General features: G+C 43.4%; 1 protein-coding gene across 1 annotated transcript in view; it reads left to right on the top strand.

Annotated features, from left to right (window-relative positions):
* LOC148223509 (uncharacterized) overlaps positions 1-24078 on the top strand; it is a 67158-nt gene that overhangs the window by 23839 nt on the left and 19241 nt on the right. Inside the window, exons 2-3 of the mRNA XM_088166046.1 lie at positions 23005-23119; positions 23268-23362. Coding sequence (XP_088022172.1) covers positions 23005-23119; positions 23268-23362 — 210 coding nt within the window. The remainder of the gene's footprint in view (positions 1-23004; positions 23120-23267; positions 23363-24078) is intronic.

The following is a 24078-nucleotide window of genomic DNA, read 5'->3' as shown; positions in this document are numbered from 1 at the left end:
CTAAATCCACAAGGTAAAAAATTGTGTTCTTTATGATCACTTGCATTGGGTTGCAGCACCTAAAGTTATGCAAGTGTAACACAGGATATTTTTTAGAGTACAAGACCCTTTCTCGCAGTCTAGCAGGGAACAAATCCTGTCCTGAAACACTGGATTTTTGCAAGTGTATACAACAGTAGGAACTGCAGGCAGACATTCTTTTTCGACGTGAGGCAAGTTGCCAACTCATTTAGACCATCATCCACCACCATGATGTAGAACTCCACCTTTTTCCCCAGCACCCTTGTCTAATAGTCTGGGCAGAAACCTTTGCACAAGGCCAGAGGGGGCAACTGAATGCAGTGGTTTCTTCTAAAGCCCTTACAAAACTACCAAAATTTGGAGTCTTACATAGTGATAGTTGTTGGCTGATGGTTTTGGGGGAGACTTCTTTGGTGTTTTCTTTTTTTTTTAAGGAAGTAATTTCCTTCACAAAAGGGAAGCATTTTTTCATGCAAGACATAATTAAACTGGAATTCATTGCCACAGGATGTTGTGGATGCCAGAAGTTGAGATAGGTTCAAAAAGCAATTAAACAAATTCATGGAAGCTAAGTTCATCGAGGGCAATTAAGCACAAAGATACAATCTCTGGCACAGGAAGTATTAAGCCACAGCTTGCTGGAAGCTGGTAGGGGGGAAGCCTTATGGTGTGCTTGCACCATTCTTACACACCCTCCAAGCGTTTGCTGCTAGCCCCTGTCTGGGGCAGGATGTTGGGCTCCATGCACCTTGGATATATTCATCTGTTGTGCTTTAGCCAAGATGTGAGGCATCCCAATTTTGCTAAAGAAATGCTAACAGCATGTGAGTGATCCTTTGGAGTCCCTTTCCTGTGTCTTTTTTTTTTGCCAGCAGAGAGCAGAATCAAGACCAGGTATTCTGGTGGTGCGCAGAGCTGGGCTCACAAGCGAGGGACAGTGGGGAAGGAAATGAAACCAGGCTGCTCCACCACTGTCCTGCTGGCACATGACGTGGTCTGCAGGGCTCTCACGGTGTGGTGTTTGTGGATGAGCTCCAGACACTTCATGTGCTTCCAGAAAATTTGTCTGTGTGAGTCTTGTCTTCCAATAACCTGCCCTCATCAGCCAACTGCTTCCTCTGGTGTGCCCAAAACACGGGGCCTTTGAAAATGGACTTAAAATGAGACCTCATGCTTATTAGCAGCATGTAAATACATAGAGTAATTCTTCAGATGGAAGCTCATTTGACTTTTAGCCTTTTATTTAATTTTAGGCTTCCTGCTTTGCTTGAGAAATTTAAGCACTGCTAATATGATGTTGTATTAAGTGGTGTCAATCAACATAGATAACACATGATTATAACTTAGTTATTATAAAACACCTGATTTATCTCAATTGTGCCTCTTAATTTATACTGAGAACCATCAAAGCAATAATCAAACCTCCTCAGGTCCTCCCATTGGCAAGCCTGTAACTAACTTATGGTGTGAGAGGATATTTATCAGGGTGCTACAGGGACCAGAAGTAGTTTCTGTCTCCAGTTCACTGACAATTCAGAGAAAGAAGTAGGCAGTGTATTAATTCATTGATGTGAAAAAAATGCTGAAGGAGTATTACTCAAAAGTACAAGAGCCTAGAGAAAGATTAAAAGTGTGGATAAAGAAATTCGAGTTGGAAAGTTTGTGCTATCACATATGGACATAAATAATATAAACCAGAGCTAGTTGTTGGGAACATTCTGGATGTGAGAACAAGTGTGCCATGTCTGGTGACTTTTAGCCAAAACCAGTATATCATATTTGCTTGAACCTTCCTTTCTTGGAGATACTTAGAGAACATGATCCAAGTATATTCCCAGTTCAGAGAACCAAAGTGCACCCACTATTTATTATAATTTAAAAAATATTTTGAATCCAATGGGTCGTGTTTGTGTTGTTTTACGGAATAAAGCAAATCTCTGAATTGATTGAGAGAGCTTGTAAAGAAGTTTGATGTTTTTGTTCTTAAATGTAGCCCCTGCCTTTTTGTGTTACTTTGTTTCTGGATATCTTGGTACAAAAAAGATTTATAAAACTGTGGGAAAGTCACAGAGTATCAACCAGAATAACAGCATGAAAATGATCTATTGGAAAGAAATATTGAAAGGCCTGAATATACTGGATACTTACCTGCATCTATAGAACAGAGACACCAAGACACACAATGCAATTGGATGATTGAAATAATAGGAGAAAGGAGAACAAAAATAATTCCAAACACGAAGAAGTATTCCTAAGCAGGAATAGGAAGTTCTGCTTTTGAAACACTTAAACTAAATAGATTGTGTCTGGCAGAGAGTAGTCTCCAAATAGTCCTGGATTAGAAACAGAATTTTGTATGCCTTTTGTGTGTCTGAATTTTATCCCCATTAAAGTGGATTGGAAAGCAGGGGATGATTAATATCATGGGTTCATCTCAGTAGCCAACACTAGGATTATTTGAAAAAGTAGGAGAATAGGGACACTTGAGATGTGTGTTCTTTTGGCAGATTTGGGCTAGGTACTGAACAAGTACCTCTGGATTTATTGGAAAGTCTAAGAAGGAGTTAGATGGCACATGTACAATTATTTTGCTGGGCATGTCAGTGCTCTGGAAGCCAGCCAGCTGTGCTCAGAGGCTGGTTTTTGATGGAGGTGTTTTCCCTCACCAACAGGAAGAAAAGGTTGGCATCTCATTAAATACTGTTTTTTTACACCAATAGTGGTTGGCCATCAGGTTGGTAATCTCACACCTGCCTTTCTCTCTGCCTGAAGTGGGCCATGGTACATGGCCTCTAGAGCAGAAGTGCAGCTCTCCTCCTCTTTAGCATCACAACAGTGTCCACTCCAGGTTTGGTCTGTACACATTGCAATTCAGCAACAGCTATTCTGCTTTTCAGTCCTTGCTCTAATCTGAATGGATGAGAGGGTGTTGGGAAGACGTGTAAAACAAGTCTCCTCTTTGGTTTGGATGGAAGAGTTGGTGATAGTAACTGCAAAGTTGATATAGGCTCCTACCACTTTTCACAGATGACTGAATGTTTTAAAGATGAAAAGCCCTGTTTCTCAGCATTTTTTTCCTGCTGTTCTTGTGATGACTTAAAGCATCTTTTCCTTGAATGGAACTCACACAATGAAGTTAAAATCACGTCTTCCTAGTTTCCTTCCTCTTTCATTTTGAGCTACTTTAATGTACAAACCATCCACCTTCTCAGAGTGAACCCTCTGAGCAGCTTCTGGATGAGGCTTGTTCTTGTTTCTAGTCCCGAGTCATGCCTAATATTAGATACCTTGGAAGAAAGAGTAAAATCCTACAAGTGGGAAAACTGCGGAATTCTCGACTCTAATTGCTGACACTGTTGATGTTTTGTGGTTTTTAATCTTATTAGTATTATTGCTTCAATAAATACCTCACAGAGAAGAGTTCTGTGGGTTACTTTTGTAAGCGTGGGTGCAGCAATATTTTCTTTCATCACTTTTAAATCTATTGTCTTTTATTTAGTTGAACGACTCCTTGCTCCTGTCCTATTGGGAGAAAAAGAGGGTGGGAATGGAGAATAAGTGCATCCAGATGGCTTTCTCTGCCTGTTTTATGTTATCATATGCTTGGATTGTTTCACCTCTTACTTACCATCCCTTGAACGTAGCCCAGAAATTTGAAAATCATTAGAGTTCCTATTCAGCAGACTTTTTAATGGACTGTAGGCCATCCAAAGTCATGCTAGCAAGGGTTCAGTGAGTCTTGGGTTTTGTAATGTGCGTGTTTTGTAACTTTGTTTGCAGATGAGCGTCTTTCTGGGGCTGTAAATTTATGTCAGTTCCTTCTGGACTTTTAAGTTTCTGAGGTTTTGTTTTGTTGCAAAAGCAAACGGGTTGAACTCAATGTTCGAGAGAAAAGCTGTGTTTTCCATATTATTCTTTATCTTGCTCTAATGCAGAGCTCCACATCTGGTTTGTGGTTTTGACGATGACTGGAAACTAAGCAGATGTTTTCCCTGTGCTGTCCACAAGACCACTTAGATCTTTCTCCAAATGGTTACAATTAATGTGAAACCCATCCGTGTCTACCATTAGTTCAAACTCTCCTTGCCAATTTGCATAACCTTGCACTTGTGTGCAGTAACATTCATTTGCTGTAACTTGGGTGGATGCATCAGATTCATACTATTAGTTCCTGCTGCTTTTATTTAATTTATAGAGCAGTATCATGAACAATTTCTTCCCCCCAGTTTCTTCACACTGTATATATGGCCCTTTCCAGATCATTTAATATATTAAATGTTGATCATAGTATCTACCCCTGGGACTTCCCCCATTAACCTTCTTGAAAACTGGCTATTTATTCATGCTGTTCGTTTTTCCTAAATTAGCTTTAATCTATTGACAGATGTTTACCTCTCACCCCATGACTAGTTTCCCTAATAGACTGTGGTGATTAATATTACCAAAGGCTGTTTGAAAATTCAAATTAATTATATCTACCAATTTTTCTTTAGCCACTGTCCTGGCACTCCTTATAGAAAATACGGATATGCTCATTTTTCTTATGGAAATACCATGCTAATCTGGGCCTGCTGTATGGCATTAATCTAACTTTCATAACTACCCAGTTGAGCCATTTTACCAGCTACTAAAGTAAGGTTTACAAGTGTCTGTAATTCCCAAGTTCACTGTTGCTTTTTATACACAAATCCACACTATCACCTGCCCTGCAGCTTTGCCACTTCCTATTTAATTTTAATGATCAAGCTGCCAGCAAAAAGCGTAATGTGCCACTTAGCTCTTAACATCGTTTGAAACTCGGGTGAGCGCTACCTGGGCCAGTTTGTTTCCAATTTAAATTAATTTTATGTGACTCCAGGCATCAGTGGCAGGCTGCCCTGGCTTTTTACAGCGCCTGCTCTTGAACTGCTCGTTACCAGCACTCGCCAAGGGCCCCTGCAGGGCTGTGCTCTTGATGCCTCCTATACCTCTCCTATACCTCTCCTATACCTCTTCTATACCTCTCCTATACCTCTTCTATACCTCTCCTATACCAACCTGTTTGGTGTAGCCAGCCCAGCCTCTTGCTCTGGAGATGTTCTTTGAAAAGCTCTTCCAAGTATCTTGACAACCCCTTATCCTCAGACTTCTGGGAAGCTTAACCAGCTCCGTTAAAACTAGAGTTTTTAGCTTTTTAATTCAAAGAAGCAAGCACTAGAGCAACATTTGAGTGTGATTTTAGTGATTTTTGCCTTTTATGTTGGTTAAAATTGAATTATTTCTGGATCTTGCTGTGATTCGGAGGTTTATAACGAAATTAAGTCTTTACATTCAAGTCAGTATTTTCTTCTGTACATGTCTGAGCAATTTATGGCTTTAATGTACATTTGCTTGAATTTCTTCCTGTTTGCAGAATGAACTGTTTCTTTTGACCTGTATTAAAGTGCTTTTGTTTAAAAAATTGAGTTAAAAAATGCACTACAACTTTAAGAAATTGGACTGATGATGAAGTTTAGTATTCCATTGTCTTAAATGAGATGCTTAGCACCTAGACCTGATTTACTGCAGTTAGCTAGTGGTTCTGGTTTGTTTCCAATCTTTAGGTTCTCTGTGGCCCGTCTCAGCACCTCACACTCCCCTGAGCACTCATGTCTGTGATCAGGCTGTGGCAGCAGCCAGGGGCACTGTGAGATGGGCAGATCCACTGCAAAATAACACAGCAAAGAAAACTCAGCCAGATAATCAGGTTTAGGATTAAAAACTCTAAAAACCTCCCTGTAGCCTGGCCATCAGTGGTGCCCAGGGCTGTGAGCAAGCACAGGGGTCAGGCAGGTGGAGGAGCTGGGCAGTGTTGCTATAAAGTTACCCCTGAAATTTCATCCAGAGCGAAGGGAACAAACAGAAATGAAGCATGTACTCCTCCTTGCTCGCAGATGGGCTCCACACATGTCAAGGCTCAATTTATCCTATCAGTAAGGTCTATTCTGGGCTCTTCTGTGTTTTCTGCCAGTTCAGTCTGGGAGTTGTTTTACACCTCTTGGCAAATATTTGGTTTGGGAGTTTCTAAGTATAATCTAAGTGATTGATTAAAAGTCAGGGAAAGCTTCAGCTCTTACTGGTTAGAGTAATTTCAAATTTACCATCAGATAAATTTTAAATGTATTAGTGTATCTTAAGCATTGAAGACTAAAGCAGAGGATCCAAACAGCTTGTACTGCTGTTCTTGTAGAGCTAAGCATTGTTTCTTTATTTCTGAGTACTCAAGTGCATCTTGGATGTAGGCAGACACTGCAGTACTTGGTACATTGTACCAAATTATCCCATTTAGCTCCCCCCCGTCAGTGTCAGGCTGATTCCTTCCTATAGTTTGCAGCATTGTCCTTCAGAAGCATTGCAAACTTGCCAGCTCCTTCAGCACACTTCCTGCATCTTATATTTTGCCTTTGGCTTTGAAACCTGTTCCCTTCACACCTTCTTGGGTTTAATTTCCCTGAGCTGATTTCCTGCGGTGGAATCCTTTCCCCTGTCCCACGCTGGGAGTGCTGGGCATTTGCTGTCCTAACTGTGCTTCTTCAGGCCCCACAGTACATCCTGGATGTTTAAAGGATTCAGCCTCACAGCTTCCCTGGACATTAAGAAAAATATTTTCTCGTTTTTGTGGAGCAATGAAGTGAAATGCCCACCATCATGAAGGAAGTCTGTGGTGCAGCTGGGGGATGAACTCTGATCTCCGTGTGTCTGTCCAGTACCTTGATTATGTGATCATCTCCACTGCCTCATCTCAAATTCATCTGTTGAAGTTGAACCAGCGGGTCAAACTGCATTTTTCATCTCTTTTCTCTCAACTCTCCTTATAGCTCGAGGCACTGGAGGAGAGTGGAGTTTTTACATGTTAGGAGTCTTCTTCAATACTGTTCTTTTATCCCCTCTTTTTTGCCTCCCCTCTTGCATCTCAAGTCATGTGAAATCAAGTCTCTATTCCCTTCTACATCTGAAATGCAGCTTTCTGTATTCATGCACATACTTGCCATCAAAAGTTTAATCTCTGTCCTCCGTTTTAATGCTGTAACAAGATTTTATTATTTTTTTTTAGGACCCTCTCATTTTCCTTCCTCTATGACATTCAACTCTAGGCTGCCAGTATTTTCTGCATTTAGCATCTAAGTCACGTTCTTTCCTGATTTTAGTATCCCCAACCTGATTCAGCATGGAATAGAAACCCTTTTCTGCCTTGTACACAAAAATGGATGTACAGGGTTAGATCAAAGGTCCCCCAAGCCCAGCATCCTGTCTCTTGTTGTACAGCAGATACCCAGGGAAGAGTGTCAGTTCAGGGCAATCAAGCAATGATACTTCCCTAGGCTGTGCTACCAGTCTCTGGCTCATTTGCAGCTCAAAAACTTCATTTTGTACTTAACAGCTGTTGATAGATTCCCCCCCTTCTGTTAACTTGCCTTTCTTCTGTAAACCCATGTACTCTTATAACATCCATAATATTCCATGGCCAAGAGACAGAGGAATTATTGCTTGTGCAAGGAAGTGTCTCCTTTTTCTTGTTTCTGTCCTGATAATTTAATTTGCTGTCTGTCCATTCTTTTTTCAGAAGGGACTACAAGCACTCATTCATTCTCCATGCCATTTCTGGCTTTTTATTGTTTTGCATACTTGTTTCTCCCCCAGAAGCTGTTTCATGCATTTAATCACTGCTGTTGTCCTCCTCCAGCTTTTCAGTTCTCCTGTGTCTTCTTTTTCCCCAAATCTGGGGTCCAGAACTGTGTAGATTCACTCTGCATTCATACAGAGAGGTATTGATGTTTTATGTTCCTTTCCTCAGCATTATATGCCTACTATTATTATTTCATTTTTGACAGCTTCCACTATATTGCTTCTACTCTCAAGGTTCTGCACACTGCTGCCCAAGCTGCATCTCTGCTTCTTGCATTCTTGTTTGTGATCTGGACCCTGACAGTTACTCTTGCTTCACCTGAATTTTCCTTTTCCTGTTTTTTCTGCCTTTTTATGCTCCCACCATATCTGAAAGGGCTTTTTTCCTCCAGTGCTCCTACCCACCTTGATCTCTAAATTTCTGTCAAAGAGTCATACTACAAAGCCCTTCAAAAGCATCTGCTCTTTTTTTCCTCCTTATCTAGTCTACCAGCACTGTCAGGCAACTTTCTATTATGCTGGAAATAAAAAATGTCTCTAAGATGTGTGCCAAGCTCACAGAATGTAAATCCACATATGTATATCCAATCCACTCTTCTTTTTTCTTCTTTCCTCTTCACCATCTGTCTTCTAATCTGGTTTCTGTGGGCATTAAGGTATAATTTTACACCAGTCCGGTTAATTCCAAGTTTAGTTCTAGTTTCTACTGTTCAAAAGTGTCTCATGCTAATGGAGCTTAATCTGCACGCACCGTGCACAGCATCTCAAGGAAAGCAGCTCTGATTTTAAGAAGCAGTCCAGGAAAGTCTGGGGCCTCCTCTGTTCCTGTCTGGGAACTTTTGGATAGAAATCACTCACATGATCCGTGTAACTTCTGCCTAATGAGCCTGATGCTCGTTTTCTGTGTCGGGCCGGCCGCAGCAGTGATGTGCAGATGTGCAGCGTGTTTGTCTCCCTGACATGTTGGGTTGCACACAGACAGACTCTGAGATCAGGGAACACGCACGTGGGAGCTTGGAGACACACCAAGAGCATCGTGTTTGCTGCTTATGCTGAACGCTGGGTCAGCACGTAAGCATTTGTCCAGAGTTGTCTTGAATTAGTGGTGCTGGCTGTAAGAGAGGAATCTGCCATCAGGTGCAAGTCCTAATGTTGCTGTGAGCTTTAAGCATGACCAAGGAATTGCAGGGGAACTCTGTTTTTATAGCAGTATAACCCACAGTTGCTGTATCGACATTGCAGATGATTAAATTGCCCTGATTCCCTCTCTCTGCCCTAAGAGATCCTCTTCCAGTTGTGATGGGCTCTGAGCATTTGAAAAGTTGGGTGTTGTGTTCAGTTGCTCCAACAAGGATCTTTGGACCTTGGTTTGTGGCAGGGATATACATCACCCTGTGGATGCAGTAGTTCAGGAACAGTATCCTCCTTCTCCTCCTCTCCTCCACAGCCACAGAGTTTAGCTGCAGTGTGGTTTTGAATCCCAGCAGCATTTCAGGTCCTCCAGCTGTGGAGGTGCTGAGGATAACTCTGTCCTTTAGGCTGCATCATTACATTTACATGTAAAAATGTGATTCATAGAAAAGCCCAGATCTCTAATGTAGAGCTGCACACGTAATAGTGGGTTGGCAGAAATCTATTAGTTGTTGTAATCTGTTAATTAAACTAAATTAGAAACTGATTAATGCTGCAATGGTCAGAGGTCTAGCCTGAGAGTTGTTGTGCTCAGTTTTAGTGCTCTGCATTTGGCTTCCTGTGTGATCTTGGGCAAATCACTTGGCTTGTCTGTGAGAAGCCCACATGGCAGTGGTGAGGTTAAATGCTGTAAGGATGCATAAAGTCTTCCTATGTGTATATTACACATACAGAGTTTGAAGATAAAGTTAGCAAAACCAGTCCTTGTTTGTCAGCTCTTTCTGTGTCCCAAATCGTTTCTATGGCTGGAAAAAAACCCACACTTAAAAGTTGCCATATAACCAAATTTCAGAAATACACTTGCATGTATGCCTGAACAAATGATGTCACACTTCAGTGGTTACTGCCGAATCTGATGTTGATGGCAATATTGGCAGCGTGATCTGCTAATGCAGTGAGTGTGGCTCAGAGCCATTCTGATGTTAAAAAAGGGACAGAAACAATCAGTAACCCCTGCTGCCAGGCAAAGGAAGGATGAGGGCTGGAGCAGACAAAAGCTTAATCTTTCTCTTTCTCTCTGTTTTTCTAACAGTTGGAGCTAATCGCTGATAACCAACACTAAAACATCTGAATCATAAATCTGTTCAGCTGCTGTGTGACTCACAACAAACAGAGTATGAACTGTTTGTGCCTTAGCTATTCTCTTCCCTGCTGAGCTCTGCCATGAGTTATCTCACATATAACCCCTTCTCGTAGTCTTTGCAGGTTTAAAGCAAAATTCCTGTAATGCTTTTTATATTTTAAGTCGCTGGGGCACTATTTCCATGCTAGCTCCCTTTTAAGGTAACATTAGGCAGAAGATGCAATCGCAGCAAGGAAGTCCAGAGACCAGGGATGCAGGCTACACACTCATCTTTCTCCCTTCTCCCCCACTCACCCCCCCAAGAGCTTCCCACTATTGTGAGAATTAATCCTTTAGTGCTCCTTGCTGCTCTACCTTCCATAAAGCCAAGAAGCACAGAGTGACTGAAAGATTGGATCTGTGTCCAAAGGAATGAATAGCAGTGGATCACACTGCTCTAGCTCTTTTCCAACTGCTGCTAGGAAAATATCATTTGGTTTTGTTTGAAAAATAATTAAGATATATCAGTTTATACAAAAGTGAGTCTGAACATATTTGGATTTTTTTTCTTTCTTGGATCAATGGACAGCTGGGAAGAGGGGGGAAGGAAATTCCTAACTTCGGGCACCAGCTGGAAATCAATACCAAGATAGTCCTGAATGCTATTCCTTGGCTACTGGCTGTGGATGTGCTTCTGTGTTGACTAAAGCTGCTCAGAGCAAATCAATAGGTGGACTTTTTCAACACAAAAATTTTATTTTGGAGGAAAAGGAAGTGAAGTTACTTTGTTGTGGTTGCTTAACTGTCTTCTCTTCAAGAAACCCTGGAAGGAGTAAATTTTGTAGGCTGCCGACTAGGATATGATTTTTTGTTTTGTTTGCCTCTTCTTGTTCTATTTTGTCTGTGTGGAAATGGTGTGGAGGTTATTGAGTTCAAACGACTTCCTGAGATTTCTGCATGCTAGAAGGGAATGACTTGGGAAACAGTCTTTGGAGTTCCTCTTACTGAATCTTTATTATATTAGCAAGGCTGAGTCAGAGGAAATGTTGCCAGACATCAACACAGTGGGACTGAGTTCCTTGGGAGTGACCAGGTCAGAGTCACCTGAACTCATGGGCAAGTAGATTTTTCAAACAGAAGCAGCATGTGAATGCATTGATCTCAGAGCAGAGGTGTGCAGAAAAGAGCTGTGCTCAGCCTTGGAAGATGTAAATCTGAAATATTGCAGTGCAGAGCACAAGTAAGGTTCTCCACACTCTCTTTTAAGGAGCTTTGGAAATCATAGCTTTGTTCTGTGCTCAAATGTTTTGTATGCATTTTATTTAAAAGTTTGAAGGGGACTACTATAGGGACACTAAAATATGAGGAGTATGTAACCATGACAGTTTGGGAGGGATGGCAGGCATCTTCTGAAAGGAGATTCTAAGCCAGTACTGGTTTTCACAGTGGAGATGCCTAGGATGAATTTGTTAGGAAGGAAAGTAGTGATCCTTGCTCTCAGCATTGAATGTTCTGTGTCATCTCACACTTTTGGTATTTTTTTGTATTGTACTTTTGAAATGCTTCATTATTCTTTTAATCGAATTTATTTTGTTGTCTTTTGAAGTTGTTTTTAACATTCTTGCAGTGAAATCAGATCCTGTGGAGGAAAGCTGTTTGTTGAGTTGTCCAGGCAGCAGCATGGCTTTTCCTAAACTTGAATTTTTCCTAATTTCTCAGTTTTGCTCCTTTTGAGCACCTCCTTTGGACAGTAATGCTGGATAGGATAAGACATTTCCTTCATTGCTGAAAAAAATGTAGTTGGTAACATTGTGACTCAGGATTCTTGCCCGTATGAGGTGCCCAGTGGTACAATTTTCTGGTATTTGTGGGACCATCTGTTTGGAGAAGTTTGAGCAGCCCTGCTTGTATGGAATGGCTGAACATCATCTGCTTGGAGGGGTCTGTGAAGAGTTAATCTGGTTCTCGTTGTCTTACAAATATCAGCCTCATGGGAGATTTAGGTATTTGTCTCTGCTGTGCACATTGAGAAAGAGCACAGAATAGTCAAGTGAGTTGCCTGAAGTCACCCAGCCTGGCAGAGCTGGGAAAAGGTTTCTTGGCTCACAGTACTGTACTTTAAACCACTTTTTTGAAAAGGATAATCTGTATGTTCAAAGAAGGCTTTATAAAGCTCCCATTAACCCCAGTGCCATACCTAGTGAGGAATCTAATTTATGTTCTGGCAAATGAAAGCAGTTTCAGAGACCTTGGTGCTGCAGGTCACTGTCAGACCTTCAAGGTTCGTTGCCACCAGTTTAATTTTTCTCCTGGTTGGATTCGGCTCTGTTGTTCCAGAGAAGGGAGGAGAAAAATTTACTCCTGAGGAAAGATTTCCAGAGACATCCAGCTGTGGAAAACTGAGAACAAGGTCCATGTAAGGGTTTTTGCTCTGCTATACATTTTAATGTGTAGAATTTCTAATATTCCCATTCCTTCCTTGAAAAAAAGAGAGACCTTCTGGCAAAGCTGTCTTTTTTTTACTGCATTTTATCACTTAGTCAGGATCTCAAGATCTGAATTCCAGTAGCCAATGACTGAAAATGTCCTTTCAAACTAAAACGTTGAACTTTGGAGTTTACCCCTGAGTCCTCAAGCTACTGTATCTAAACAGCAGAGGAAATTTTTTTTCCAGTTTTCTCTTCTGTTATCAGGGTGGAACACAGCATCTGAATGTTAGAGAAGTAGCAGTACATTAACCTCAGCCTTGCTTTTACTCAAAGATCGAAGTATTTTACAGGGTTGGCTAAAAATTATCTAACATTTGGGTGGGGGAGGAGGGAGAGATGGACAGAGATTTAGCTCTCATCGCTGTGAATGCATGAAGTGAGAATAAAAGCCAGGCCTTTCCTGATCCCATGCCCTACTAATAACACTTTTACAAGCTGGTTATATAATTATCTGTTATCATGAGCTTTCCCACCCCCCCCACTTCAGGCAGATCAGCTATATCATCCAACCAAAGTGTTTTGTGTGGATCTTTGGGTAATCCAGTGTCATCAGTTCTGCACTGAATTGCAGAAACTGGCTATTACAGTTTATGAGATGTAACAGACTTTTGGGTCAGTTTTTTGTTTGTTTTTGAGTAGAATGAAGCAAGTCTGGGTTTTTTTTTTTTCTTTTTTTCATATTCTGGATGTCAGGAAAATTTAGAAGAAAAAGGTACTCCAACTAATGTATTTAGAATAAGTATTATAGGAATAGAGCTGGTTTTTTCTGTGTCTGGACAATAGTTTACTGCCCTTCTCTCAAATTACAATGCTTTTTATAATATGTGTTTTAAGAGTGCAGTTATCATTAACATTTATGAACATCATCATAATAATTATTTGCCGTTTCTGGCAGATAGAACTATTATTGTGTAAATGGCCAAGTGTTTGTAGCAATCTGCAAATTTATTGGCTATAAAGACAGCTTTAAATTAAGCTGGAGAAGAATTCCTACATGGCGTGTGCGTTGAAGAAGCTTTTTAATCCCGTGCTCTGGAAGGAGAGCCACAAGCACTCCATCACCTTTTTTATGGAGCAGCCTTGCCAGATGTGCAGTGAAACGCAGAGCGTGTCTCCTAAGCACGCAAAGGGCTCTGTGCTGTTTCCCTTGGCAAAAACACGTGTGAGCCAAGCTCCTTCCAGATGGGAGTGGAAGTGGATGGTGGTTCATGGCCACCTCGGGCCATGGGGACAATGTTGAGGTGCTTGCAGTGCTGCAAGTGAGTTTTTGCCCTTTATTCTGACTCTAAACCCTGGGAGTGTCAGCTTTTTGTTTTGTTTTTTTTTAGGCTCCTCCTTCTCCCCCTGCTTTTCCCCAGCTCTGGGGAAGGGAAAGGAAATTCCCAGACTGCTCCTAGCCCCAAGAGCAGTTGCCTGGGTCACCAGGTAACTCTGATGGGTCCTGTTTGGACTTTCATTAGGGCAGCACCGTGTGTTCCACAGGATGCCAGAGAGGAAAGGTATAATAGGTGGTAGCAGCCACTGGGGTAGAGGCTCTGAACCCCAGCCAGTCTTTAAAAGCTATGGGAAAGTGGTCTTTCCCCTATATCCAGTGAAATACAGATCTTTTTGGACAGGGCTGAAGATAGAGTGTGAACTGGGGGAGATAACTTCTTGTATTTATTTTGACATTGGATCCTGCAGTGGTGTGCCTTAGGAAGCCAGCTCTGTGTGACTTGCATTACAATATTCAAGTGGCTTGAAACACCATTTCCTATTTCAAGCCTATCCCTTAGTGCATATACATCTCAATAAGGTGGTAGCATCTGTGTTTGTTGTAATAATTTTTTTTAAAAAATTGCATAAAGGCCATTAATTTTTGCATTGAAGTATTTCTGGACTGCATAAGCCTGCAATAAATTCAGAAAGTCTGATAGATAAGCAAGATTATGCTTTTGGAATCCAGAGGAGAACAGGCACTGATCTAAGAATATGGAAAAGACCTATTAGCTCTAGTTCTAGCAACTGTTAGGCCATGGAAGTGTTTTTAAAACTTAAGCTTGAGACTAAGCCCAGTGCAAAGAGGCAGCTCACAGATGCAAGTAGCTGCCTGCCTGATCCATCAGGGTTGATAGCAGTAGGCAGCTATCTCATACTTTTTCAAATCCTTCTTTGCTAAATTAGTAGAAAAAATAAAAAAGTTGCTGGAACTTGGATTTCGTTGTTGCACTGTGGTGGAACTCACCCACCTTTCATCTCGGCAGTGGCAGAAACACGTGGGGTACCTGTGTCCCTCTCCCCTGGTGGCTTTCGTTTTGTCCCACCCAGAGCAAGGAAGAGTTTTCAGTGCTGGCAGCACTTCCAGGCCACTGTCCCCACTGAGTAGGGCTTGTTTGTGGTGTGTATGCTGTGAGCTGCACTCTGCACAGCATCCAAGGAGAGGCAGAAGAATGGCTGGCTGTGGAGATCAGATTGAAGGGGAAAAGCAAGGCTTTACATCCTATTTATATCTGAATTTTATTTTACTTTTTCAGGCAGTGATGAGCAAGCACCTGTCTTCTTCCATTCAAAAGCCAGGTCGTTGTTTTGGTTTGAGGGGCAGAAGGGATGCCAGGAAATCACCTGAATCCTTAAGGGATGATCTGGACTTTCTATCTCCAGGCTCGTGGAGATAAGTTGTTTCATGGCTTGCATATCACCTGGCAGCTAATAACATCCTGCAGAGGGGAGCAGCACTGCTTGCTGATACAAGAGAAGTTTTGGGGAGGGTACAAACCAGCTGAATAGTTTGAATGCCCTGGTGCCTCAGAAGTGCCTGATGGCAGGGACTAAATCCCCCAAGAGTTTTGGCCAGTGCATGAACTACAAAAGTGGATGTTGCTTAGATAGACCAGTCCAGCTGTATCAAAACCAGTGAAAATTCCCTTAAAAAAAATTATTTTCCCAGTAAGTTTTGAAATCCTTGCAGAAACTTTAGCTGAGCAATCCATTCCAGATTTTGGCACTCATCCTTTCCCTTCCCAGTGCTCATGCTGAGCAGATGAGTGCAATGGCCAGACCTAAAATGAAGAGCATCTACAGTCTGATCTCATCCTCCCTTGCTGCCTTTGGCTGGAGAGGAGGAGGAGCTTTGAAATCGGATTATTACTTCGAGCCTCTTGGCTTTGGAGCTACAGACTGTTCCCCACGTTTCCAATGGGCTTAAAAGCTTAGCAGAACTCCCACTAGGTACCCAGGAAGCCTCTTACCACAGGAGATGGTGACATGGCAGGATCAGCTGTTCTTTATTTATCGTGCAGCTGAATTGTCTGGGGAGGGACCATCGCTAACCCGCTGGTGCTGTTTCAAGAAACATTGTCAAAACAGGTAGAGCTGATGCTGTTTCCCACCAACAGGACTGTGCTCACCCAAAGAGCTGTGTAAATCATTTGCTAGAATTTTTAGTCTTTAACTGCTGGTAGTACTTAGCCCATAAATGGGAATGCTAAATCCAGCATATGTGGAGAGAAAGAGTTCGAGGTTGTTTTGGTTGGGTTTTACTAGCGAGGTACTGCTGGCATGAGACTGCCATGAGTTATTATTAGTGATTATATATTGGTGATATATAATCTATACAATATTTTGGGTTAGTTTCAGAATGGTACCAATCTCTAGCTGTCTGCTCATCACTTTTCTCACTTTGTCTTCCCAGAAAAAAAAAACGAAAATCCTAAACCAGTGTAGTCTGAGAGTAGTTTAATGGTCTGAATACTTCTGATACTCCATACAAGCACAGCTACTGGGAGAGGGCCTTTCTAGGAGATAATAAATGATTTCTTTTCTGTCTGAGGGTGAGGCAAACAGGATGCAATTCAAACAGACTGTGTTTCCTCTCACACTGTTGTGTTTGGAGGCTATTTTCAGCTGGAGGAGTTGAACTTGTGGCTTGGGCAATAGTAGTCAGCCACTTCGGGATGGGGAGGGGAGGAGGGCATTGTTTTGGTTTGTTTTTTTTTTTTTAAGACCACAGTGCCAATACTTCTCTCATAAAGGTATAGACCCCTGATTAGAAATTTAAGCAGACTGGTGATAGGCTTGTTTTTCTTATTTGCCCTTCACAGGCCTCTTGGAAGTCTTCTATGGGGTCTGTAAGAGGTCTGCAAACCAAAGGCTGGAGGTTCTGCTGAGCCTGAAATTTTCTGCAAAGCCAGCTCAGTGCCAAGTGCAATGCTTGCCCCTCAGCCAGAGTAACTGGCTTATGGTAAATGGCGTAGATTATCTGCACTGAAGGAAGAGGGGATTATTCTGAAAGGGAGAAATTATCCTTTGGAGGGAAATAGCACGAGCTCCAAAGGCTTTGGCTGCTCATAAATCTATGGAAAAAGAAGGATGATTGCAGTGGCATCAAGTGTCAGCCCCACCACTGAGTGAAGCATACCCATGGTGTGGATGCTGGGCTTTGTGTCAGCTGGGCTGTCTGTAAAATTGCTCTGCATGGGGGTGTGTGCCCTCCCAGGTGCTACAAGGCTTTACTGAGTGTTCTTGAAATGCTTTGATGCTCTGGGATGGCAACTGCTTTGGAGGCATGAAGTACTAGTACCTAACTACTAAACAGAAACTAATCACTTCTTACTTCAGAGCTTCAGATGCACCCTGTCCATCTGAAAGGGTTCCTTGCCAAGGGCAAGAAATGGAACGAGTAGCAGTTTTACATCTTAAAAGTGATGACAATGCATACATTCATAACAAATGTAGTTCTCAAATCGCTTGCACTGCAGGCAAGATGAGGTGGGAGGAGAAGAAAGCATTATTAGCACTGGTACATGGGTATGGGGCATGAGGGAGACTGGATTGATCAGTCTGAAATCTCTTTTCAGTACAGTTTAGCCACCCAGCGTGAGCTGCTCGTTTGTGTTTGTATTACACAGCAATGAAAAATTCCACTTGGAGAGCAAGGAGCATCATGCTGTGCAAATAGGGAGGGTTCCTGTCCCAAGGGAGAGATCAGGCAGCAGGTTATTGTGATGGAGAACTCCAACTGTTCTGGTAAGTGGGGTAGGTGGTACACAGAGAGCACGGTGGTCTCAGAGTATTAAGCATCCTGATAGAGGGGTTAAAGAAAGACAAAATGTAAGTTTGCCTATAAACCAAGTCTGGAAAATTCTAGCCCGACCAGAATGCCCACTGGCATGGCAAACAGTTTGCATTTGCAAACCTACTGAGGCTGAGCTGAGCAGAACTCGGTGTCTGTTGCATCCCCTTTCATATCTGGAGGGAGCTGCTGGAGGAGAGGATGGCTGACGTTCCCCCTTGTGCTGGTGGCACTGGTGGGGGTGTGGGGGATTTGTTCTTTGCAAACACCCGTAATGTGGAGGCAAAACAACAAATTCTCCCTGGCTTTCTGTTTATAGCCAATCTCCCTCATACAAAGCTGTCATCTCACACTTCTGCCTAGCCCCGGAGTAACATTATGCTCTCATTTTACAACATGTTCCAAATAGCCTTAAGTCTGCTTTCAGAAAGTCGAGGAAGGTAGATGTTTCAGAAGACACTGACAGACATTAAGGGGGAACCTGAAGAAACAGGAAAAGGGAATACCTTTTCTGCTCTTTCTTTGTCCTCCTCCCCAAATGATAATTCCCTTCTGACAAGACAGCTTTTTTCCTCCCTTAGGTATTTTTTCTTCATCCCTTGACCTCACACACACCAGAAGGGAGGCTGAGAGAGGAGCTGGGACCTCTGTGGTGATGAGTGTCATTAACCTCTTCACTTCACACCCCAAACCTACTGTAGAAGGCCAGCGTGGCTCCCTCTGAGTTTGTGGTCCTGAGGGTGAGGTGAAGATGATGATGCTTCTGTAAGGCAGCTGCTGACACTTCATCCCCACTGCCAGGAGCACAGGGAGGGCATTTAGCATCCATTTTCCTTGCTGGGGAAAGGCACCGTGGAGAGACTGGGGATCCTTTCAGCTTAGAAACCTTAAAGCTGTGGAGAGTCACAGAGCGAGAGGGCAGCGTGCAGGCTCCTGCAGGACTGTGGGGAAGGTGGGAGAGGTGCATCCAGCTGCAGACTTGGATAACACACAGTGTTTCCAACAGCCACTTGAAATTAAGATGGCATGTCTGGGAGACTCCATCAGGACCAGGAGCCATAACTTCTTTCTGCATTTTTGGCAGCCAGCTAAATCCACTGCTGTTTGCCCTTGTAGGGTACCATGGCCCTAGGAACACCCCTAACGCCCTGCAGTGCCCTCCTGGCTTGTCATACAAAACACTCTCAGTATGCTTCATATTTTGGAAACTATTTCCATATGATGGCAGGAATCCCAAGCAGGGAGAACATGGCACTGGGCTGCAGGCAGTGTGCTGAGTGGGGGCTTGGTTCTCTCAGGCATTCTGAGAAGGTCCTAGGGGCTGAGCACACTGACAGTCACTGACTTCACACCAGCAGGGATAAACGGTGCTTCTTGGAAGCATTTCAGGCCTGCAGTTGACTTTCTATCTTCTTGCCCAATCTCAGTCCCCTTTGGCACGAGTTTGCCAAACTTTTGCCCTGATGCCTGTTGTCATTAATTATCTGTGAGGGGAAAAGAACATCCTGGCTTGACTCGGTGACGGCATTGAAATCTCAGAACATGGGCTGGGGCTGGCTCAGCACGTCCCGCTGGTAGCTTTTGGTGATCTCCTAAAGCCTCTGCAAAAGCCTGTTGAGTCACTATGGAGCATTGCAATGGAAAGCTGCTAACAGCAGTGGTATGGAAATAGAGCTGAAGGGATTGAGGTTTTTAAACTGATGGCTAACTTGGACAAGGCTTAGCTGTGCTTAAACTCGTTATGTCCATCACATTCAGTTAGAGATGATTCAGCTCCAGCACAGAAGAAACCTCTAAACTGTAGTCCTGTACCTCAGCCCCCAGCCTGCTCACACCGGGCTCTTGCAGGTTTGGAGGAGTCTGTCTTTGGAAATGGAGCTTTGTGAGGCTGTCCTCTGCACACTCAGCTTGCTGGAGCAGGAGCTGGAGGCTGGCTGGCTGCTTTCCACAGCTCAAAAAGCAGCACGTGCAGCAGCCCCGTGGTCACCCCATGCTGGCTTGGTGACAGTGGCGTCACTGTTGTGGACTCATTTGTTTACTTTCATCGGGAAGGTTGACTCTCCTCCCTCTCAAAAATCCGGGCAGATATCAAAAAGGCATCCAAAGCACCGTGTGTTCCAGGCCCCCAGCTGCTGGGGTTAACCATCCCTGCCCGAGTGCTGGGTGTGGGGCAGGCAGCAGGAGTGGGGTACCAGCCCTTCTGTCCCAGCCCTCTCTGCCAGGGTGTGGGGAGGGATAGGCTGGTGCCTCTCACGCTGCTTTGGGCCAGCACTCCTCCTGGGAGAGGTGGCCACCCTGGCTCCCACCCTTGCTCTGGTGATTGCCTCTTCCCAACAATCCTTGCCTGACTCAGGGGGGATTTAGTACCGGGCTGGGGGGAGGGAAAGACGTTAAACAGGCTTTTCCCTAATGAGGTGTGACGCCAGCTGGAGAGGGGGAGAATCCTGCTTTTCTCCTGTCTGTTGCTCTCTCCAGCTAGAGGAGGAGGAGGAGATATGTGTCCCCCCCTTTTCCTCTGCTGATTTGCTGCCTCTTCTGTTTCCTTTCTGTGCTGTCCCCAAAGCGTTTTGGCAAGGTTCAGATTTCTGTGCTCACAGCTCAGTGCTCAAAGAGAAAAGGGGAAAAACAAAAGGATTGGAGGCGTGGGGAGGATGGTGGCGGGGAGGAAGCTGAGCCACTCATCCTGGCCAAGCTGGAGGAGTGTGGGGATGGGTGACTGGGGCAGGGTTTGCCCTTAGGACCAGGGGGGTTTTAGTGGTTTCTTTCTCCTGAGAGTCCCTGGCATCACTTCATCTACCTCTGTTTAGATGTGCTGCTTGAGCAGTGTGCTGCTTGCTGTCCCTTGTCAGAGGAGAGGGCTGGAAAAATCCTCCTACAAAGGAGGAAAAATCCTCCTGCAAAGCCCTTCCTGTGGGCTGAAGCATTAGGTGAAAACCTGAAGGGATACTAACTCATTGTTTGTGCCCCTGAGATGTTAAGACTTGCATCACATCTTCCTAGTGTGTCTTGTCATTCCCACAGCTCTCTGAGTGTGTGGGAAGAGTCTAGAATTTAGGTGTTTTGGGACAGGAAACTGGATAATCCAGTGGGATAGAAAACTGTGACAATCAGATAAACAGGGCCAATTGACCCAACCCTGGGTTCATTGTTCAAACCCTGGGTTCATTCATCAGGTTCTCCTCACTGCTCTTACCCTTCTGTCACAAGCAGCAATAGTTAAAACGTAGGACAATGTCAGTATCTTTTTTCCAAGACAAATCATCACGGTAATCCTTGGACTGTGCCTTTTCTGTGACATTCTGTCACTGAGTGTCACTGTTGGCAGGGAGCAGAGGACCAGGATGGGCTCCAGGAAGCACCCATGGCATTGGGGAGCACAGTGCAGCTTCTTTCTGTAGAAAAACCGACAGCCTCACCCTTGCCAGGGATGGACCTTCACTGGCCCCATGCTCTGTGTGTGCTGATTCATCTTGGCTTGTTCCAGAGCCCCTTAACCCAGCACTCTGCACCCAGCCCCACACTGGTCTTTGGGGGCTGTGACATCCATCTGGCTCTGGGTCGGGTCCCCAAAATTGCTGCTACACCTGCCATGGAGACAAGGACTAGGAGCACTCTTCTGAGAGAGAGAAAGCAGCAGGAGAGAGGCAGAGGGGACAGCCCATCCAGGTGTTTTCGTCCTTGCCCAATGCCCCAGGAGTGTCCCCCTGCTCCTGGGGTGACCCAAAACTCCAAAAATGTAAAGGTTGCTCTCCTGGCCTGGAAAACAATGGCTGCAGATAGGGGCTGTCTGAGGCAGTGGTGGCCACTGCTCGAGGAGTGTTAGTCAAACAGGCTGAAAAGGCTCACGGGAAGCAGTTTAAATATTCCTTCATACAAAAGGCTGTCACATCCTAGCAGGGGCAGACTGCTGACTGACAGCTTTAATGAACAAGTGTATGTGGATGGGGGAGAGGCTGAATGCAGGGAGGCATCCTAGAGACTCACTTTCCATCATTCTGGGTTCTAACATGTCATTTTTCACAAGCTGCAAGTTTATTGTGGTAATGTGGTAACACACCTGGGATGGTTTAACATATCACATGCTTCAAGTCCTCCCTGCTCCCCTCTCCCCCAGGGATATTTATAGAAGGCATATGTCCACTAAAATATTTTACAAATAAAGTAAGTCAACACCTCTAAAATACTAGCCACTTATCAAGTGGTAAGTAGGGCCAGGGCCAGGAGCTGGACTCAGTCCTTTTGGGTCCCTTCCAACTCAGGACATTCTATGATTCTAAGTGAATTCACTCAGTAATTACTATTTATATAGCGTGATTACTATTTGTACAACAATAATACCACTCTGTCCAAAGGCTGACAGGCAGCAATTGCAGTTTTTGTATTAAGTTGTCATTAGGCAGGGTGCTCATCTAGAGGCAGAGAACAGAGGTTCCTGGTACTTTCCCTATCTCAGTGGCACCGTGGCTTTTCCTTACCTCCAGTTTCCACATCTAACAGATGTGTTTAGTACATTCTTCACAGGGCAGGTGTCAGGCTCCTGAAGCACTTTGCATGTTGCACAAGAGGTAAATAAGAGCAGTGTTGGTAATGAAAATATGCCATTAATTCATTTCCAATAAAAAACTACAAGCGGCATTTAAGTTGCAATCTGTTATCAATAATTTTATTACTGCAGTTACTGCGGTCTAATAAAAAAAGCACTTTCTCTTCTTTATTGGGTAAGTGCCAAAACGTTTATCCTTTATTCTCTGGCCATTAACCTTTATTCTCTAGCCATTAGCTTAGCTATTTGTGTAACAGTCTGTTGAGTAACATTCAAGTAGGAATTTGTATTCAACCCATTATTTACTCTGAAACCCAAAAAAGAATAGCTTATTATGCCTATATTGTTTATCCATATTAAATCTTGTTAAATGCTGTATGCTAGTGATGATAAGACTTATAGAAAGTGGATTTTTCTCACTGTGAATAATTCTTTGGCATACAAATAAAACTATAATTAACCAAATAATATTTGGAAAACAAAGCTGGAAAAAAGATTTTTCTCACAATATGTGCAAAATTCATAATAACTAAATTTTAGGAGTTTATCCTTTTTGTGGATCAGTTTTGCCTTGCATCTTTGTGAACTCCACTATGCAATAATAAGCTGTGATATTGTTTGTCGAGGATTGAGATTTTGGGTCACAAAGTCTGACCTCCCTCCATCATTTCTCTTTTACTGGAATTGGAAAAAAACAGAACCCAATGGAAAATAAGTTAAATAATCAAAGTGTCTGCTTTTCTTTGAGGCATTTGCTTGCTAGCTTTCAGCCATTTCTGGCAATCCATCTGAAACTGCTACTTCTGGGTTGTAAGTGGCTTTTAGGGCCCAGCTTTCTGAGCACATCTTTTAAATTGAGCTCACCAACCTTAGTGAGTGGAGGTAAAACAGGAGAATGAAAGTGTTGATTCCTGTCCATCAGGTGAACATGGGAGAAATCGTGCCTTTCTTATTAGGCTGTAGTGTATCTCACCCTCACTGAACCCTGTTTTTCTGCGTCCAGACAAAAGCATCAGTCTTCTGGCCGGAGAGTGACATTCAGTAAAAGCCTTTCAAGGTCTTCCATAAACTCTTACGATGAAGAGGTAGTAGAAGCAGTATTTTTAATGATGAGGAAGGTCAGTTTACCCATGTGTGTTCTGCTGCTGTACACATACATGAGGCTGTTTGGATCTTTTCGGTCTTGATGAGCTAGCAGGAAATTCTAAGGAATTAGTTTAATGGTTGGATTTTTTTTTTTTCCCCCCTCTCCTTTCTGCTCATTAGGAACTGGAAGCTGCTCTTCACGGGGATGATGTGGAGTTTATCAGCGACCTGATCGCTTGCCTTCTTCAAGGTTGTTATCAGCGCAGAGACATCACGTGAGTAACCTCGCTCTGTGGCTTAAGCACTTTGCAAGGGGAGCTAATTAACACGGTGGCGGGGATGTTTCACGGCTTTAGAGTGATGACATGGCAGTGATCAGCAGCCACCAGCAATCAGGCCAGATGCTTCACCGAGTGGAAGGGAATTCCAGTTCTCTTGGGTTGAGTTGTAGGCTTTTAATTGTACAGACCCCTTAAGCAAACTCCTTTGTTTAGATGCGTGCAAAACCGTGTTTGATGCTCTGCTGTAGCACTGGTGCACACAGAGAGCATTCACATCTGCTGTTATGCTCTGCACTCTGTTTGGTCAAATTAATGATATTAAGTCATCACATATGTTTTCCACATTTGTATGTATTGCTGCTCTGCACACACCTCACTTGCATGAAAGATCCCATTGCTTTACATCGGGACAAGTATGATTATTTTCTTAGTAATAAAAGAAGTATTGTAATCACTTCAGCTCCAGGATGTTGGAAAGTGATTTGACATGTTCTCTTGAAGTTTTGACATCCAGAGATACTTTGTTAGTGTCCACTAAAGCAGCCTCCAAAATGGAGACATCTGCAGAACATCATTCTTTAGAGGACTGCCACTCACACAGCAAAATGTGCTTCCAGTGATAGCAAAGGCTTGTTGCAGTGTGTTTTATTTGTTCTTTTGTGAATCATGTTAATAGCAAAGCATAATTGTGGGGACAAAGACAGCTTGGC

Source organism: Sturnus vulgaris, chromosome 5, assembly GCF_052056855.1.
Source record: "Sturnus vulgaris isolate bStuVul1 chromosome 5, bStuVul1.hap1, whole genome shotgun sequence".
Taxonomy (NCBI): Eukaryota; Metazoa; Chordata; class Aves; order Passeriformes; family Sturnidae; genus Sturnus; species Sturnus vulgaris.
The sequence above is the reverse complement of the archived record's forward strand: the minus strand, read 5'-3'. Positions and strand labels throughout refer to the sequence as shown.